The sequence below is a fragment of the Camponotus vicinus genome, unplaced genomic scaffold (assembly GCF_025532165.1).
Source record: "Camponotus vicinus isolate PSW18456_S1 unplaced genomic scaffold, iyCamVici1.0 SCAF_10, whole genome shotgun sequence".
Lineage (NCBI taxonomy): Eukaryota > Metazoa > Arthropoda > Insecta > Hymenoptera > Formicidae > Camponotus > Camponotus vicinus.
This window is the reverse complement of record NW_028141946.1, coordinates 9701629-9720430: the sequence shown is the minus strand read 5'-3', so window position 1 is coordinate 9720430 and position 18802 is coordinate 9701629. Positions and strand designations below refer to the sequence as shown.

Here is an 18802-nt window from a genome sequence, read left to right as displayed (position 1 = left end):
GTTACATGGAATAGGATTTCTTTATTTAATTTACTGCGCTCTACCTCCTCACAAGTACGTGAGCTCATGCTCAGGGACACCCTGTATAATATTATTTTATCAAAAATATATTGATATGCTTTGGATAATAACGATAATAATTTAATGTACAATAATTATCGATCGTTGCAATTTGTTTTTCACATTTGTCATGGAATTGTGTGTAAATCGATTCCATTTTATTTTTGTTACTGCTAAGAAAGCACTCATTAGATCTCTTTTTATTCAAATCATAATTACATCAATTCCATAGATGATTCATGATTGCATCTGCCTCATATTTTTTATTTGCCTACAATTTTTCAATCGAGAAATTCAATTGAGCTTCTCTTTTCACCGCTACTTGACCACGGAGACGATATCTCCTCATATCGAACGCACAATCAGATTCGATTGTTATTATCTAAACATAAGAAGCGGTCAATAAACACAGAATTAAAGGCATTAGAGAAGTAAAAGGCGTGCCTAAAAAGCGTCAGCCGAGCAGAAAAAGCGTATTGTTTATCCGCTTCGTGGAGATAATACGTCAATCGCGAGGCGTGCACGTCCACGTGTCTCTGGCGGCAAAAAGCAAAGACGCGCGCACGCGTCGCTCGGCTCGGTTTTCCACTTTCATCGACTTCCGTTTTTGCGAACGGGGACTTCTCCTCGTGGACGAGGAACGCGACAAGGCCGCGAAGGCGCGCCGGCGACGCTTGAAATCCACCTCTATATCGCGTGCGCCGACGCCGCTGCTGGCTTTCACTTTTTCCCGGCGATACGACTCTCGGCGAGTCCTCCCAAGTCTTTCCGCGCGAGAGTCCACGCGTGCGCGCGATTTCCCGGAGGTGTCATTTACCTAGGCACGTGTCTGACGAATACCAAGAGTAGATTGATGGACGGAGCTTGACACTATCCGAGATTAATGTTTTCTTTTTTATCTTAATTTTAGACGGCAATATTCGTTGACCCAACTACTCGATTGTCGAGTATCGATTCGACCAGATGGAGGGATCTGTTGACTGTTGAATGATCGGCGAGATCAGTCTTTGGCAGAAAAGTTTGGGTAAATGGCGCGCTTCCTTTTTCTATTATAGATTAGATTACATTAGTTATGTACTTTGCTTGTTTTTTTTTTGTAATTCATACAGAAGACGTAGAGGTATCCTCGACGTCAAGTCGATCAATCTGCGAGAGTGTTGGCCTCGAGGCGTTAAAGACCCGTAAAGTTGCTCGGGAGACGCTTCACTTCGTTACGCTTTGCTTAAATACTTTCGCTTTCGTGCTCCGCGGATCATCGTGATCCCTAATTGAATAGGCTTGTGCGTAAACGCCTTTTTACGGTTATTTACTGATGTCTTATCTCGATGAATCTACGACAGATCTACGGTGATGATACGTGCGATTAATTCGCAGAATATAAATATTCAATTTTTTAGCGGCTTGTCAAAATAACAACTCTAACTAATTCACCTCATTTCGCATAAAAGAAAGAAAGTGATGAAGAAATATGATTTTTCTTTCGCGTGATCTGCATCTTTAACTCAGGCAGCACACAATATTTATAAAATATTTACGAAATATTTATAATATTTGACTTGAATATTTTATAAATATTTTATATATATTTTATAAATATTTTTACGCCCTTAAGTTTACTAGATCATAAGGATTTATTATAAATAAAAAAAAAATTAAAAAAAAAGAAATATATATATATACATACATATTCACGAATGAGCTCCTTCCTGAGAAAAAATACAGTAAAATATACATACATTTGCTTTATTTTTGTTTGTAACACAGCCGGGTGCTAAATTTGCATTTCTATGAAACAGCGTTTTCAACAAACATTTGAGAAATATTTACAAAATATTACTATAAATATTTATCGTTTATTTTTATATCATAAATATTATATAAAATATTTATTTATGTTTTCACAATATATCGAATAAAGTTTTTGTGATTACTTCTTTTAATGTACATAAAATATGTATAAAATATTTATATAATATTTTGAAAAAATAAATTATAAAAATATTTATAGATATTTATCATAAATATTGTGTGCTGTTTGGGAACATAAGTTAAATCAATTAATTTGTAAAAATGCGGGCTTTTCACGACGATTAATGCTTCTATTGATTTATTATTAACTCAAATTTGCGTTGCAAAAATGTTTTAAAAAATGTCTTCATATTTTTCTTTAGGTGTCTTTTAGACTTTTGTATTGTCCGGACGCATGCAATGAAAGATCTTGCATTTCGTTAACAGTTTGTTTCGCAATAAGTGAACGGTCAAGGTACAAGGTGTTCGATTTTCTCTTACGTATGCATGTATACATAACTGAGAATGAAAGAACAATTGTAAAAATGTGATCTTTTTTCTTGTTTAAGATGATATCCCTTAGAGAGAATCGTGTTTAAAATAATAAAATAAAATAATAAATTAAATAATAAATAAAAAATAAAATAAATAAATAAAATAAATAAATAAAATAATAAATATTGTGATATCGTTATTTCGAGCAATTTACATTGCAATTATGCGCCCATCTTTAAAGATCCAAGCATAAACAAATACGTAGAACGAAGCGTGCGAGTCGATTTTTCTCTCAGAATTTAATTTCCCTCTAACGTTATCTCTCTTTTCAATATATTTTTTCTTTACTTTGAAATTTTCGAAATTAAATTAGCCTCTTTCGTGAGATCTTTCATACACGAGATCTCTTGCTCCTCTTTATACTTTGATTTTCTCTTAAGACTCACTTTTACGGAAGAGGCTTATTATTAGAGGCACGATGTATTTTACTCTAGATTTATCCTGCGAATCGAGGCAATGCTCATGTTTCACACGCAACATTGAATCCACGTACATGAATATTCTCCGATCGTGGACATTATCGTCCAGCGAAATTTGCACTTTACGGATGAACAAACGCGTTTTTTTCTTTCCTTCATTTGCAATTAATTACGAACACATTTGCAGTAATGTCACGAGACACAACATGCAATTAATCTGACGAATGACCCGATTCATCATCGCTTTCCCTGTTTCATTGATTTAGCCAAGAGAGATTTATACGGCGACGACATCGCCATCGATACGACATCACGTCATATTAGTTGTCACTTTAATTCGTCTTGATCGCGCAAGATATCGCCGAGGAAATGGAACGGAAAATAATAATGACATGGAGCGAGAGAAACATTTTATTAGTACGTATACTTTGTCTATTGAAAATTACTGTCACTTATATCATTCATTTAATTATTCCTTACGTCCGATGATGATTGTAATAAGACTTCTTAGCATTTTAATGCATTTAATTGTCCAATAGTCCGCTATTGGACTCTTATCAAGAAACTTTTTAGGGAGTTTTTTTTACATCTCGGAAAAATATAAAATATAAAATAATATAATATAAAAAATATAATATAAAATAATATAAAAAAATATAATATAAAATATAATATAAAATAATTTATTTTATAATTCGCAGTTTTTGTGCCTTCTCGTCGCGTTAATTATGGTCGTGGCGGCATACGATCCGGACGACAAGTCCCTGAAGGATATTCTCTTGCCCGAGGGTCAATTCGAGGCGTTTTACTTGAAAGGTACGCAGGACGAGGAGCAAAACGCCGTGAGACCGCCCCATCTTCACGGATCCTTTCATCAGTATCGAAATCCCGCGCTAGTTGACGCACCCAACAGCGCGGCTTATGGATTTCGTTTCGATGGAAAACGCCGCTTCAATTTCAATTGAATTATTATCAATAATTTAATCTGAAAAAAAGCATCGAGTGCGATTAGAAACATTTACTTTCATCAAGGATTGCGGTTATCGATTGAAATGGAAAAATCATAAGTTTTGTGGTTGTAGTGGTTAGCGATTAGCATTACTTTGTGTAGTCACGCGTATAATTCGAAAGTGTGAATATCTAAGGACATTTTAGATACATGTAAGATGTACATTTATAGTTAAAGATTTTTTTTAGAAATATAAATTTTTATTGTAATCGCGATTCACGCAAATAATAAGGGTGGGTCAATGTATTTTCGAATAAATAAGATTTATGGCATAATAAAAGATATATTTTGATCATATTTGTGTATTGTTTAATTATATGTGTGTGTGTGTATATTGCATATTATTTATTAATTTTAATTAGAAAGCTGAGTGTAAATTGCAAACAAATTAAATAACATTAATGGAATGTGCTTGAATCACATTAATCTTCGAATTCTACTGATATGATTAATGAATGCATTCGTTCAATTAATTTAGAATATCTATTCCTTACCGTCAAAGAAAATGAATGTCATATTAATCAACAGATGTTAGATGTGAATATATTTTTTATCATAAATTCCAGTTCAATTCACACAAATCATAAATCATCAGTAGTTGTAGATTACACAGATTCCTAAATTGATATTTTATATTTAAAAAAGTAGATATAAATATTATATCCATATTTAAAAATCGATACTATAACATTTATAAATATACAGGGTGTATGAAAAGTCTGGAAACAGTCGAATATTTCAGAAACTATTCATTTTAGAAAAAAATGTTTCAGACTAAAGTTGTAGGGCTCTAAAATATTTATTTACTAGTCTTATCAGCATGGGCACAAGTGGCGTTGCCAAGGTTACATGAAGGTCACCTTGAATTTTTTAATCGAAAACCCTTATTTCTTATTACATATTCTTGTAATTTATTTCGAGAGCTTTCCAAAATACTATAATTAAGTATTTTTTATTAAATACTTTTTGAGTTATAAGATTCGAAGTAATTTCTTAATTTTACATAAATTATAAAATATCTCGTAAAATATTCATTTTTCGAGTATCTTACCTCAATATTTTTATGCTCAAAATAATAAGAGGAATCAATTGGTATAAGAAAAACGCACAGTTGTTTTTAAGAAAAAATATATAACTGTCAATTGCAAATAGATATTTTAGAGCCCTACAACTTTTGTCTGAAACATTTTTTCTAAAAAGAAATAGTTTATCAAATATTCGACCGTTTCTAGACATTTCATACACCCTGTATATTATAAACGTTTAATTTTTTTGTATAATGCAATAAACGACATTCCAATAATTCTTGATTCAGAATTTTTCATAAACTAATTGTAAGCTTTATTTTAAGAATTTAAAATTAAGTTTCTTCATGACTTTTTACGTAAAAAGATCGATTTCGGAAATTGATTAAAATATTTATAATTAGAAGAAAATATTGTAATTTTTCAATACCATGTGTATATAATGCATTATAATTCGCGATCATGCATGTACAAAAGTGAGAGAGACTGTAAGAGAAAACTGTAATATATTTTAAAAGCACCGGTCTCTTATCAGAATAATATATTCGAAAGAATTAATCTTATCAGAAGATACGATTATACAAAGATTTATGTTAATATATTGTCACTTGTGGCTATAACGTTAGCGAACGAATGAACAAGATGTTAACGCGCCGTCTTTAATATTCTGCTCAGATCAAACCTGTATTCTATACAGGGTGTATCTGAAATGATGCACTAAATTTTAGGAGCGTATTCTAGAGGTCAAAATAAGACTTTTTTTTCCTATGAACATGGGTCCGCAAATGAACCCCCCTCCGAGCTAGAGGCCCCTAAAGTTTGGGGAAAAAATTAAAAATTGGCTGTATTTCAGAAAAAAAAAGGTTTTGACGTTACCTATCACCCTCTCTTGAGAGATAAATAAATTTGCGTTGCGGGTGTTTGGTCAATTTCACACATTTTCGAATTTTAGCTCGGAGGGGGGTTCATTTGCGAAAAAAGTTCCTCCTAAAGTTTAGTGCATCATTTCAGATACACCCTGTATATATATGTGGGATCATAAAGAAAACAGTTGATTTGCTGTTAGACCAGATATCATCGATCGCGCGGAGAGTCTCGGAATTTTTTACATTAATCATTTGCATTTTTTCTGTCTTCGAACCACACCTCTTCCGTTACGATGACTCTAGCGGCTATAATTATCTGAGAGATCGATATTTTTGTTTCTATTTCGCGGCTTTCTTGTCAGAACTGCTTCTCCTTTTCATCCTAATTAATAAACGGTTTTCTACCTAGCAATAACGCAAAGCTCTTATCTGCGATGTGTATGTAAGAATCCGATACGATGCAGCTTCATGATTTGCGATTCGACAAACAACTTTCCATGTTTAGATGATGCTAGAAACTTGATGCTTCGCGCATGGAGATGGAAAACTCACAAACAAGCAATTAAAACGGGGCAGTCAAGTAATTTTACTTTCATTAAGCCAATGGCCTTTATTATGACTACTCTCGCGTTAAACTGGAAAAGCCCGAAAGACTTCAATAGAAATTCGAAATTTATTACGTATTCGCACGATATGCTTCCAAATGTAATCACCAGAACCGAAACTTGCAGCGTTATGTTAAGGTGTACCGATTCGCGTGAAGAAATATGTATCGCATATTGTGCGTATCTAGATATTTTCATTTTCTGCAATTATTAAAGGTAAATAAGGCTATTTTTTCGAGTAAAAGTTTCTAGTAATCTCTTGTAATTATATTAAATCCTAAAGTTTATAAAATTATTTGAAATTAATTATTTCTTACAGAAGAGATTTTCAATTTGCATGTCTTATATAATTCATTTAAAAATTGAGAAAAATGTCGATAATTTCTTTTTGTATGTGACAAAAAGTATAGATACGAGAGAATGAGTTCCTCGTCATACATCTTAAGAATTGACTTAATTGAAGTCAATTCTTAAGATTATCGTTTAATTCATGTGTCGAAATTGTAAGGTGTGTGCAATTGTTGTTAAAAACCGAAAAGAAAGAAAAATAACTATAAAGATGAGAAAACTCATCATCTCGTGATATATATTTTAATAAAAAAAATATATTTACACATGAAATCATTATAATAATTAAATTAAAAATCGAAAACTATTTTAGTACATAAGTGAAAAAAAGCACTCTACGAGTGAAACAAGTTTATTCATTTGAATAAAGATACAATTTTTAAAATTCTTTCTCTCAAATTTATTTCGCATACATACAATTATGAATAAATCGTCAAATTTAGAAATTTTCCTTCGTGCAATGTGCTATTTTCCCAACAGAAATGTGTTCATACAAATTATTTACAAAGTTGCAAAATTATTTATTAACAAAGATCATTGATTTATACTTACTAGTGGCAACATTCGATTATAGTTTAGTGATATCTCTCGATAATAATAATATGGAAAAAACAGGAACTAATTACTCGAAATTATTCGAAATCGATTGCTCGCCCAGTGTTTGTGGTCGCCATAATGGCGTGCAAGGAGAATTATACAGATGCATTATAAAGCACACGCTTCGGCACGAACGCCGCTCTATGGGAGAAGCTTTAAAAGAGGTGGCTAAATATCGCCGCACCACAGTCGACTTTGTGGTACATTGGCGAGGTGAGCGGGATTTCGTGCGAGCTACGCGATATGAAGTTCACGTGTTTCATTACGGTGAGTGAAGACAGCTCATCGGAGAATTATTGTTTTCGCAGTGAAAAAAAGTGAACGAAAATACGACTTAAATGTGAATTCGCCGAGATTGTTATCCGATCAATATGGATTTTTTCCGTAAATTTTTTCGTTTGACCCATCGCGTCGATCCGTTCAATAATTGAGGAGAAGGATCTGAAAAATATTTCTTTTCTAATTAAACAAAATAATTAGCGGTACGCTTGCACATCCTTACACAGTGCTGACGAAATTACGGCTGTTAATTTATTAATGGTTTTTGAGACGCAAAGTGATCGCGAAATGATAACATTGTTTAAATCAATTTAAATTTTCGCTCGAAAAAATTGATAAGTGAGCAAATAATTGAGATTCTCATAGATACAGCTGCTAATTATTATAAATGACAACTTATAGTGCTATAATGTTACATAAAAAATTATAAATAATTGTAAATAAAAATAAATATATATATATATTATAAAATAAATATATATATTATATATAAATAATATATATATATTATAATATATATATATATATATATATATATATATATATATATAATTGTAAATAAAAATAGAAATATATTCTACAAATATAATTTTTATATATATTCATATGTAGGTGTGCGCATGTCTGTCATCAACAGTGTTCACTAACGAAGTCAAATATTTAAATAGGTAAGCAGATTTTCGATAGATCTTTTCTGTTTCTTATTTCTGTGTTTTTAAAACAACAAATTTTCCTTATATTTATTTTTTGTATTGTAATTGTACTATTTCGTTAAATTAGATTTATATGACAATAAAAATAATCGATAAAATTACATACATAAAGTAAAATTTTATTTTTGAATTATTTTTGAATTTTAACAATATTTAATCTGTTACATTTTCCAATCGCATCATTTCTCATATTTAAGTAATACATAGTAATGCAATTTATAATTGACTTCTTCAGAATAAAGAAGATTGCAAGATCACCAGAAGAATTGATCGTCAAAGAATTGATCGTCAAAGATGCCACAACAAGAAGAGAGATAAATCCTATCCCCCAGATTTATTCCGATATATACCCTACGTCGCGACAGTTTCAGCCGCAGACACGAATCGACAAGTCTAAAAAGAATCACGAGCTTCAATCTGGACCTCAACAGCAACAACAATCACCAAAACCACAACAATCACCACAATCGCAACAACATCATCGTTATAACCGCGGCCGCTCGAGGCATCCAGCAAAACGTGTAAAAACCCGATCAATCGGCGGTTTACCGACATATGAGGTGAGCGACAATCAGATAGACTCGATTCCTGAAGTGATTTACGATGAAGAACCGATTCGCATCGAGCCCATGATTCGCGTTACCACGAAGAAGAATGTCTTCGACTCCATCATTGACATCGTGCATCAATTGTTGGACCCTCCGAAGAACGAACCGGGCCCTCTCGTGCCCATCCAGATGCCCGGATCCAAACGCAAGATCTATTTGCGACTGATAGAGCCGGTTGATGCGAGCGAGATGATGGTGCGCTTCGTCACGCAGTTACCGGTTCCCGTAATCGATGCGGAGAAGCAATACAACCCCTTCATCCCAATTCCCTCAATCGTTGATCCCATCACCATGCTTATGAATCAAGCTCATCACGGAATACATCCTGTAATACACGGCGATCCGTTATTCGCCTCCTCCTCCAATCGTCATCGCGCAATTTATCCGCCCCGAAACGTCAGCCACGTTAAAGGAGTGCAGTCACCGAAACCATTGGACACGAATTCGCAGAATCCTTCGAAGGATCCGCAAATCAAAGGGAGTCCCCCGCCCGCGATAGTTTCAAACGAAGCGGAAAGCAACAAGAATCACTTTACGAACACGCGAGTAAACTTGCAGAATCAAGAACAACAATTGTTGAGCGAATCGGCGGCCTCATATTACCAGTATCAAGCGGCAGGCGAGGAAGTCATGAATAAAGTGAAAGAGCTGCTCGAGAAGGAAAACGTAACGACGACAGTCAAGACTGAAGCTGATCCTTCGGTACAGCCCTGGCATCAATTAAGCACGCACCGTTTGCCTCTTCGGCAAATCGCTTCGTATTCACCCGCATCGATGGAACACGATTCCAGTTCCAGCTCTCACACGGACACTTACAAAGCGCCGAGCGACGTCCTCACCGGTCCTAGTTCGTACTCGACCTCGTACGAGCAGTACAACGATGCTGCTAACTCAGCTCCCGGATTCTATCCAAGCTCTTACAACGGTCCGAGTTCCTACTCGACGTCCTACAAACAGAACGAGATTCACGATGCTCATCCGAACACGTACTCAACCTCGTATCACAAGCAGAACGAGTTCAATAACGTTCCGAGTTCCTATTCGGTTTCTTATCAGGATCAGAACGAATTCAACAGTGCTCCGAGTTCCTATTCGACCTCTTACCAAAGTCAGGACGAGTACAGCGCCCCGGATTCCTACGCGACTTCCTACGGAAAGCAAAACGATCTTTTCAGCGCGCCAAGTGCCTATTCGAGTTCTTATGAAAAACCGACTCCACCTTCGAGTTTCTACGATAAGCAAACCGGTATAAGTCAGACCAGTGCGAATTCTAACGACGCTCTTGAAATTGTAGATCCACCGTCTTACTTGCCCGGTTATCGAACGGAGAATCAGGCTAATCGAGGGTTCGCGACAATCTCGACCCGACAGCCGCGATACAACAATCCCCGCGAGATGGCAGGCTTGAATACCGGGGAATCAGCGTCTCGTGTAATATGGGGTAAGTCAAAGCAGGAGAAGGACGAGTCGAGTTTCCAGAAAAGTGCGGAGATCACCAGCACCGGTATCGATGACAGTCGTGAGAAATGGCAGCCGGTTGTATTCGTGCACGAGAATGCGGGTTGGCACGAGGCGTACGAGGCCGAGATGGCGCAGACTGTTACGACAGAACGACAGGCAGTCCTCAAAGCTCGACTCACGAAGAAACCGTCGCGAGGAGCCGCCGCTCAGACACGTCGGAATGTTAAACAGCGAGGCAGCGTGAATGCTCGAGATTCGAGGTGTTCGACTGTCTCGGGAGAACAGAACGGTTGCGAGCAAAAGAAATCCACGACCACATCGACTACGACGCCTCGTTCCGAGAGTACCGTAAGGATCATTGAGAAGCAGACACAATCGGCTGTTGATAGCGAGCTGATATTGGTCACAAAATCGCCGAACATCATGATCGAAACTTTGAAACCAAACGTCACCGCGAAGATTCCAACGGTAAGCACGACGATGATGACGTTGACGACGATGACAAGCAAGCCATTGGTGACGACGACCAAGCCATTGGTGACGACGACCAAGCCATTGGTGACGACGACCAAGAGTCCTGAGTCGATGAGCGTCAACGAAATGACGGAGAGATCAAAGCCGTTGTTGATCAAAGTAATTAAGAGCACGACGACGGAGAAACCGTCGCTGCTGATCAAGGCGATCGAGGACATCTTTATGAGCAATATAAGAGAGAAACTGATAGCGACCGAAGCAAGCGTGATTAAGCCGACCGTGAGTAATGTGACGAAGAAAGTGACGACGAGTACGACTGAGAAATCGAGCAGTACGACCGAAAAAACGTTGATAAAGGTCACGACCAAGGTATCGAATAATAAAGCGAAAAAAGCAGAGCTACCCAAAAGGCCTTTGATAATGAAGAAATCGACCTACATAATGAAGAGACCGACATTAAGTAGTACTACGAAAAGGACGGTCACGACGCAGAAGCCGACGATTAGTAGTACGACTAAGAAAACGACACTTACAGGAAAATCAAAATTTTTGAGAATGAACTCGAAAAGGAAGTCGAGCACGACTTGATGCTTTATTTATATTAATAGCGTGGTTAGGTTAGGTTAGTCGATCGTTATTACTTCGTTATCAGACATTGAAAAGGATCCGATGTGGATCGAAACGCAGCGTTTGTCACATTAAACAAATTATTACACATTTTCCATCATATGATTTTTAAATAATTTATATTTTCGCATACTTTACATCTATTGCTTGGTCCATAAAGCCTTTTACTATTTTTCGATTTGATTTTATCATACGGACCATTTTTCATTTATAAATTTTTTAATAGCGTGGTTCTCTTTCTTTAAGCACGATCGATCCGCGTTCTTATGCGTTTATGTGCATTCGTCATCGCGAATGACGACTATAACGCGCAATTATATTCCGAAAACGATTTTTGATTCTTTATGCAAAAATCATAAAGATTGTCTGCACGTGTATCATGTAAGAATGTGTGTGTGTGTATGTCTGTGTCTATATCCTGCATAGCAATTGATCGATTAAAATAATCTATGCCTTAAAAAATCAAATATTAAATGCACTTATGTTGTAAACAGCTGTCTGTGCATCCAAAATGACGTCAAATATTTGTGAAACCTAAAAAGAATTGATATCGATAATAATAGAAATACATTTATGTTTGCAATTGCTAAAAGGAATATCAGTGTTAGATAATCGTATACATTATTTATCTTACCATGTTTTCTATCTAATATAAACATATTAACATAACTAATATTAACATAACTAATATTAACATAATTTTCTACCTATAATACATCTCAAAATCTTTTATTTGAGAATTCCTCGATCGAATCGGATTTGATCTTTTTCTGACCACTGAATTAAATATTGTCGCTACATAATTATAATTAAAATTACAGATTTTATCTAAAATTGAAGCATAAGATTACTTACTCTGGCCGTTTTCTATTCGATATTTTCTCTAACAATGAGTAAAATTTGATGCAGAAATATAGTCATTAAATTTCTTACAATTAATTATAAAAGGCATAGCCATAGTTATATGAGTCATAATTTATATACATTATGTATTAAATTATCTAACACATGAAAAAGTATCGTTAATATAAATATTATATTATATAATAAATATTATATAATAAATATTATATTAATATTTCCAAAGCTTTATCAATTGCATTAGATATATATCTTGAATGTGTATTTTGAAATGTATTATTTTTAAGTAATTGTACATAAGTTATATAATATCCCTGGGATGATGTATTTCTATTGATGTATTCTATTTATATTGAAAAGAAATAAACAATTTTGATTGTCACATTTGGTTTGTTTTAATTTCTAATTGCTCCTTATTGACGTAGAGTACATATCGCATAATGAATGGGAAAGTAATATAAGTAAAAGATGCGGCTATTATTGTTATTAAACTGCAATTAGAGATCTGCTCAAGATAATGTGTAGTATTAGAAAGTTTTGATGTTGGTTTTAGATACATTTATAATAAAGCTTTTAACGTTAAATGTAAATGTTTATATTAATATCTTCATGTTGAAAGCAGCGAGAGAAAAATTAGCGATTTGGAAAAAATGGGGTAATATTAGTGAAAACGAAAATATACGAAAGAAAATATCATGATAGAAAATTCAGAGTATAATCTAGTTTAGATATCTTGTTTAAGCTAATCAAATAAAAATTTTACACCGATTCACTCTCGTTTCTGCACAAAATAAATTGTATTTTCATAAATTTGCTTTAACGTTAATTATAATATGAGATCAGGGATATGATGGATATTTTATAGACAAAACAAACAAGAAGTTTCTGCGTAAATTAGAGTTTTGCTATAAAAGGAAATAAATTTCAACAAGTAAAAGAGAAAGAAATAACATTCATCTTGCAACGGATAACTGCATCAATCGATACAATCGATGTGTCAAGCAATAGGATCGAGGGGAGGATGCAAGGGATAAAAGCGACGTATTTTCCAAACAATACAATAGTTATGGCTCTTGCATCCATCGGTTTTTCACCCGCTCGGGATTAATGTGGCCGTGAAATCAACGGGGCCAACGATTATACGATCACGATAGCCGAGGCAGTCACGCCGCGGCGATCTTCCCGTCCATTTCTTTTTTTTCTTCGGCCGGAATCGGCGCTGGATAAAAATTGCTAATCGCAGAAAACGCGATGTATCTGCACACACGTGTAGGTGGCATTTTTTATGGTGCTTTCCAGCGCTACGCCAAGATTTCACTTTTAATTGACTCGCGTACGTTATATTGCATTTAATTGTTAGACGAAGCAATTTGCTATTTCCTCAATGATTCAAAAAAGACTAACACGTTTTAATATTTATTTTTGCACTTTACGAAGACAGAGCTCTGTCTCAGATAAAAACACACATATAATATGAGTAAAATTAGATTCTTCTTATTGTAAATGTTAATAAAAAATAAATAATTTTAGAATAAGTTATTTGAGTATTTTTATTTGATGCAAATAATATGTTTAGAGATGATAAATTTATCATTTTATATTTTTAGGCTTGTCAGATACTGGTGTTTTTCAGATGAAAATCCGGAGCAAAAGGATGTTTTGCGATATTCTAGAGCGGTAATCGCAAATAATAGTGTTTTGAGTGCATGCTGGGCGGAGTTTCGCGGAATACTTTACGCATCTCCCCCCCGTTAGATGTTGGTTGCACTATATAAACGTTCGCTTTATACCTGTGCGATGCATAGACGGTATCTCACGATTGGTTAGAGTGCTTCGACAAAAGCTTTGTAGAAGCGAATCAAGTTTTTCACAATGAACAAGTTCCTGGTAAGATGTTTTTTTGTTACATTACCATATACATATTTAAATTTTAATTAAACTTAACATTTAATTTAAAAAAGTTACTCTTATTTATCTTAAAAGTTTGCTTTAAAATTTTTAATACCTAATTTAATTTTGACCTTAAAGTATCTATTTTAATTGAGCATCTATTACAGTATCTATTAAATTGAGTTGAATAATATTTATTCTCAATATTTATTCTCTTTTTTAATTCAATAATTAATTCTTATGTGTATTAATTCTTATTTTATTTTATTTTTACTTGGCCGAGAAAATTCGCAAGATAATTGGAATATATATATATAATAATAATGCATTGATATTTATGTTTGTTACAGTACAGTATCTTATTCCTGATAAGTCTAGCACTGTTGCATCAATCGATCGAATCGTAAGTATTCACAATATAAGATAAACAAATATATGAGATATTATGAGAAATGTATGAGATATTTGGAAAAATTTGTATAAAAGGACTTTGCAATATTTTTTGTTTTAGGAAGAAAGTGATAATACACGTTCCCTATCGGGTGAAAAAGGTGAAACATACGCACACAATTTATAAAATAATTCCACATCATAGTGAAGCAAAGCATCGTGAAGATAATGATGACACCGAGTACTATGACGACGAGCATCGATAACACATTTTCATAGATTGTAACATTTGTAACATTGTAGTATTTACCTATGAGTAATAAAACCCAAAGAAAAGAGTCATTAGATTGTCATTAGCTTAGAATTCATTTAAGCTCACTTAGATATTTTCTATCAGTATATCATGTAATATATGTGACATTATTATGTTTATATATGTTATAATAAATGACATGCATCTGCAAATATAAATAAGATTGTCTTTTCTAATATATTTTCCCAATAAATTTAAAATTAATTATTATTTCACTGATATGCAAATTAACGCAATTTTTTCGTTTATTAAAAAAAAAATTAAAAAAAATTAAATTTTATAAAATAATTTTAACAAAATAATTATTAAAAAAAAATTTAACAAAAGAAATACGTAATTTAAAATATTAATAACAAAAATTGCAAGTAAATTATATAATAAATTTAAAGTATTAATAATAAATTGCATTCCTTAAATTTGCCTTTATAATTATTATCTGTACAATAAGATAAGTCTTTCAATATATATTTTCTTTTATATGCTATTTCTATAATTTATATTTTTATGAAAGCTTTGTTTTATTACATTAATTATATATACGTCGTCATGTTTGAATAACAACTATAAATATTATTTTTATTAAAATGGCTATTAAGTAAGGCGATCGCTATTAAATCGTTCAGCGAAAATATATTTCTACAGCTCTATAAGATTTTTAATAAAACATGTAGAATCGCATACTATTAATTTTTAATAATTATATAATTACAATTTTTGTTTATGGATTTTAATTTTTACATACCTAATATTCTTATTATTAACTATTATTAACATAAATTGTATGTTTTTGATGTAAAGATAACAAATTTGAAATTTAAATTTAATTAGATATTTTTGAAGCGTGTAAAAATATATAATTCAAATATTTTATTTAGTAAAAATATTTATTACCTATTTGTAATCCATAATCTGTTGTTTGCTTCATTTTATTAGCAGCACGTAGTCATTTTAAATTTCTACGTAATTTCTCTTCAATTGGATTAATCATTTTTTAGATCCTTGCATTTCCTGAAAAAATATCAAAAGAAAAACATATTAGAAACATCAGAGATACTCTTCAACAGCATGAATGACCGAACAAAAAAAATAATTTCACCGCGACAATGAACTTGGCCGTGCAATATCTCTTTATGGTTTATCGACCCCATAATTTCTAAAACAGCGTCAGTTCCGCATCGAGAGATGAAGCATATCACCGGAAGAATAGCGAAAGCGATCATCGCCCGTGAACTGCATCACGTTTCTCCGTGAGATTCGCTTTCGATGAAAAGAAGATTGCATATAAATGGACATTTCATCGTCAGCGAATCGCAAACGGCGATTGATCGCTGATAACCGTGTTCGCAATTACTACTGCAACGATTCGACAATAGATCATGGTAATGATGAAATTGATAAAATACATATAAGTGAAACTCGAAAATCGCGTGTGCAGATTGTGTGATTTATTCATATAGTCATATCGTGCAAAAGCGATAGTTCAAATATATATACAGGGTGAGGCAATTAAAACAAGCTACTTAAATAATTTATAAATTATATGTTTTATGAAAAGTTACATATAAAAGTTGCATAATTTCAAGGAAATTGTTATATAGTATGTTTACTTTTTTATAAGTGGAGATGTTTCAAAGATTTAAAGGTCAATTTAATTTTTTAACTATCTTAATTGGTTTAAATTTATATAAATCAATTTTTGACAATCTCACAATTTGACATAAAAAATTATAAGAATAGAATAGTAAAAAATTAAATATAGTTTACGAGATATTTTACATTTTAAATTGACATAATTTTACATAAACTATTATATATAAAATATTATGATTATATTCGTTAACGAATATTGATTAATATTTATTTTTCAATTATCAATACTTTTATGCACAAAATAATGAGAGGAATTAATTAGTGTAAAAAAACATAGTTGTTTTTAAAAAGAAATATGTAAGTTTGTTGTAATGTTTGTTGCAAATTCACATGTATTTATCTTCTATTCCTATTCTTTTTTCTACCTTTATAATTTTTTACGCCAAATATTGTGAGAATTGATTTATATAAATAAATTACCATGATTCTATTTAAAAAAAATTAAGTTGATTTTTTTCTTGAAAGATCTTCACTTATAAAAAAAATAGGTGTACTATATGATTTCCTTGAAATTATGTAACTTTTATATGTATAAGAATTTTTCATAAGACATATAATTTACAAGTTATTTAGGTAACTTGTCTTAATTATCTCACTCTATATAAAATCAATAATTCAAATACATATGTATATATAGAAAAAATATGACTGACAATGAGAAATTTTTTAAGATGTATCGCGCTTTGCATGGTTGCTCTCCTGCAATAATTAGTGATTCAATTACCGTTAAAAGTAATGCGTGCGGGCATCCTCGCAAATGGGTTTCAGATCGATGTACAAAGATCGCAGATATCGGCACAATAAGATCGTGATCAACGAGCATAAATAATAATCGCCGATTAATTCAACAAACGCGTGTATATTATGAGTGATTTAAGGAATAATATAATCGCGAATTTGTATTTTAGAGGATCTTTATCGGCCTGTTTATCATATTGTCAAACGAGGCGCTGAATAGCGGAAATGCCGGCAAACAGCAGTGAGTATACGCAATTATTGTGTTATTAAATTCATCAATTTCGCGGATTGCACAGCTTCGTTAAGAAACATTTAGCGTCATAAATGTAGTCACCGAGCTCTTTACGCTTTCTCGTGGCGAAAATCACGGTGCATGTTCACTCTCGTTCTCGCTCGTTGTCAAATTAACGAATGTGTACATGTATTTCCCTCACATTACAGCGCTTCTCGAATGTTGTTTCGTTCGAGGATAATCAATTTTCACATTTACTAATGCGCTACCAATTTATCCTGTAGCTCTAACTAGAATCATTGAATTAAAACAATGATATATTACGAGATAGTAAAAGAGTATATTTATACAACTTTTGTGATTGAATTTTAAATTCACTTTTGCTATTTATTTATTATTATTACTCTGTTGCCGTAAACAGCGTGCATTTCAAGATCCACGTGCCGGAGATCATAAAACATGAGATTCACACAAAAACGGTCTTCGTACATGTCCACAAGCCGGGCAGTTCGATACCGAAGAAGGCGAAGCATAAGGAAGAAGCGCCGAAGAAAACCTATCATAAGGAGACGCATCAGAAGGATTGGAGTTCTTGGAGCAATTACGGCTACCACAGCGATTACGATGACAAGTCGGGCAATAATCTACCCAAGGATCATGAAGGTATTCATAAAGAGGAGGTTCATAAGCAAAAGGAAAGTCCTTTGCCCGAGTATCCCAAAGATTCTTACATGCCTATGTCGCATCATAATATTAATCCCAATCATCTGATGGGGAAACACGGCGACATGGTAGGATACTCTTATCCACCGCAATACGCGGTTCACGAAAACGTCAAGGAAACGGATCACAACGACATCGAGCCCTACCAACATACATATGAGGAAGGTTATCATAAGGGTGGTGAGTCCGCGCAAGGACACGTTTATATGGGTGATGTAACGAAATTTTACGAGGGCAAGCACGAGGAGGGCGATCACTCCATCGACGAGGAGGCTAAGAACGAATCGATGGAGAAAACGCATTCTGGCCGTTACTTCATCGATGATAATGAATATCAACGTGATAGCGACAAGTATAAACCGGAGAAACGCGCATCTTTTGGAATGTTTGTGTTATCGTGAAGCGAAAAAAACTACCGTGAAATCGAAGATCGTGCCAATGATAAATATTAATTCCTCGGAAATAACACCAGCGAGCTGCTCGGCGATGACACACATGATGGACGGCGTGATACTATTTAAAAAATTAATTTAAAGAAAGAGAAAAAATTCGTTAAATCTTAATTATCATA

General features: G+C 33.4%; 3 protein-coding genes across 4 annotated transcripts; all 3 read left to right on the top strand.

The window, feature by feature from the left end:
* Positions 1–184: 184 nt before the first annotated feature.
* Positions 185–4128, top strand: LOC145960333 (uncharacterized). Of its 2 annotated transcripts, XM_083079710.1 has the most exons (4): positions 185–881; positions 971–1084; positions 3089–3239; positions 3524–4128. In XM_083079710.1, exons 3-4 carry the CDS (start codon positions 3192–3194, stop codon positions 3785–3787), a joined length of 312 nt encoding a protein of 103 aa, XP_082935836.1. In that variant the 5' UTR covers positions 185–881; positions 971–1084; positions 3089–3191; the 3' UTR covers positions 3788–4128. The 2 variants fall into 2 exon arrangements, with proteins under 2 accessions (XP_082935836.1, XP_082935837.1); XM_083079711.1 differs by lacking the exon at positions 185–881 and having other exon boundaries at positions 892–1084.
* Positions 4129–7433: 3305 nt separating this feature from the next.
* On the top strand, positions 7434–12209 carry LOC145960313 (uncharacterized). The gene is made up of 3 exons (XM_083079678.1): positions 7434–7539; positions 8164–8219; positions 8500–12209. The coding sequence occupies exons 1-3, from the start codon at positions 7516–7518 to the stop codon at positions 11393–11395; spliced, it is 2976 nt and encodes a 991-aa protein (XP_082935804.1). The 5' UTR covers positions 7434–7515; the 3' UTR covers positions 11396–12209.
* Positions 12210–12945: 736 nt separating this feature from the next.
* LOC145960848 (uncharacterized) lies at positions 12946–18632 on the top strand. The gene is made up of 6 exons (XM_083080544.1): positions 12946–12950; positions 13903–13972; positions 14101–14182; positions 14536–14588; positions 17447–17517; positions 17930–18632. The coding sequence occupies exons 1-6, from the start codon at positions 12946–12948 to the stop codon at positions 18630–18632; spliced, it is 984 nt and encodes a 327-aa protein (XP_082936670.1).
* The last annotated feature ends 170 nt before the right edge of the window (positions 18633–18802 follow it).

Coding starts and splice junctions, on each gene's coding strand:
- LOC145960333 (XM_083079710.1), top strand. CDS start 3,192: ATGGAACGGAAAATAATAATGACATGGAGCGAGAGAAACATTTTATTA. Junction 3,240..3,523: donor GCGAGAGAAACATTTTATTA/GTACGTATACTT, acceptor TATAATTCGCAG/TTTTTGTGCCTTCTCGTCGC.
- LOC145960313 (XM_083079678.1), top strand. CDS start 7,516: ATGAAGTTCACGTGTTTCATTACG. Junction 7,540..8,163: donor AGTTCACGTGTTTCATTACG/GTGAGTGAAGAC, acceptor ATTCATATGTAG/GTGTGCGCATGTCTGTCATC. Junction 8,220..8,499: donor GAAGTCAAATATTTAAATAG/GTAAGCAGATTT, acceptor TGACTTCTTCAG/AATAAAGAAGATTGCAAGAT.
- LOC145960848 (XM_083080544.1), top strand. Junction 13,973..14,100: donor TTTTGCGATATTCTAGAGCG/GTAATCGCAAAT, acceptor TGCGATGCATAG/ACGGTATCTCACGATTGGTT. Junction 17,518..17,929: donor GGAAATGCCGGCAAACAGCA/GTGAGTATACGC, acceptor TGCCGTAAACAG/CGTGCATTTCAAGATCCACG.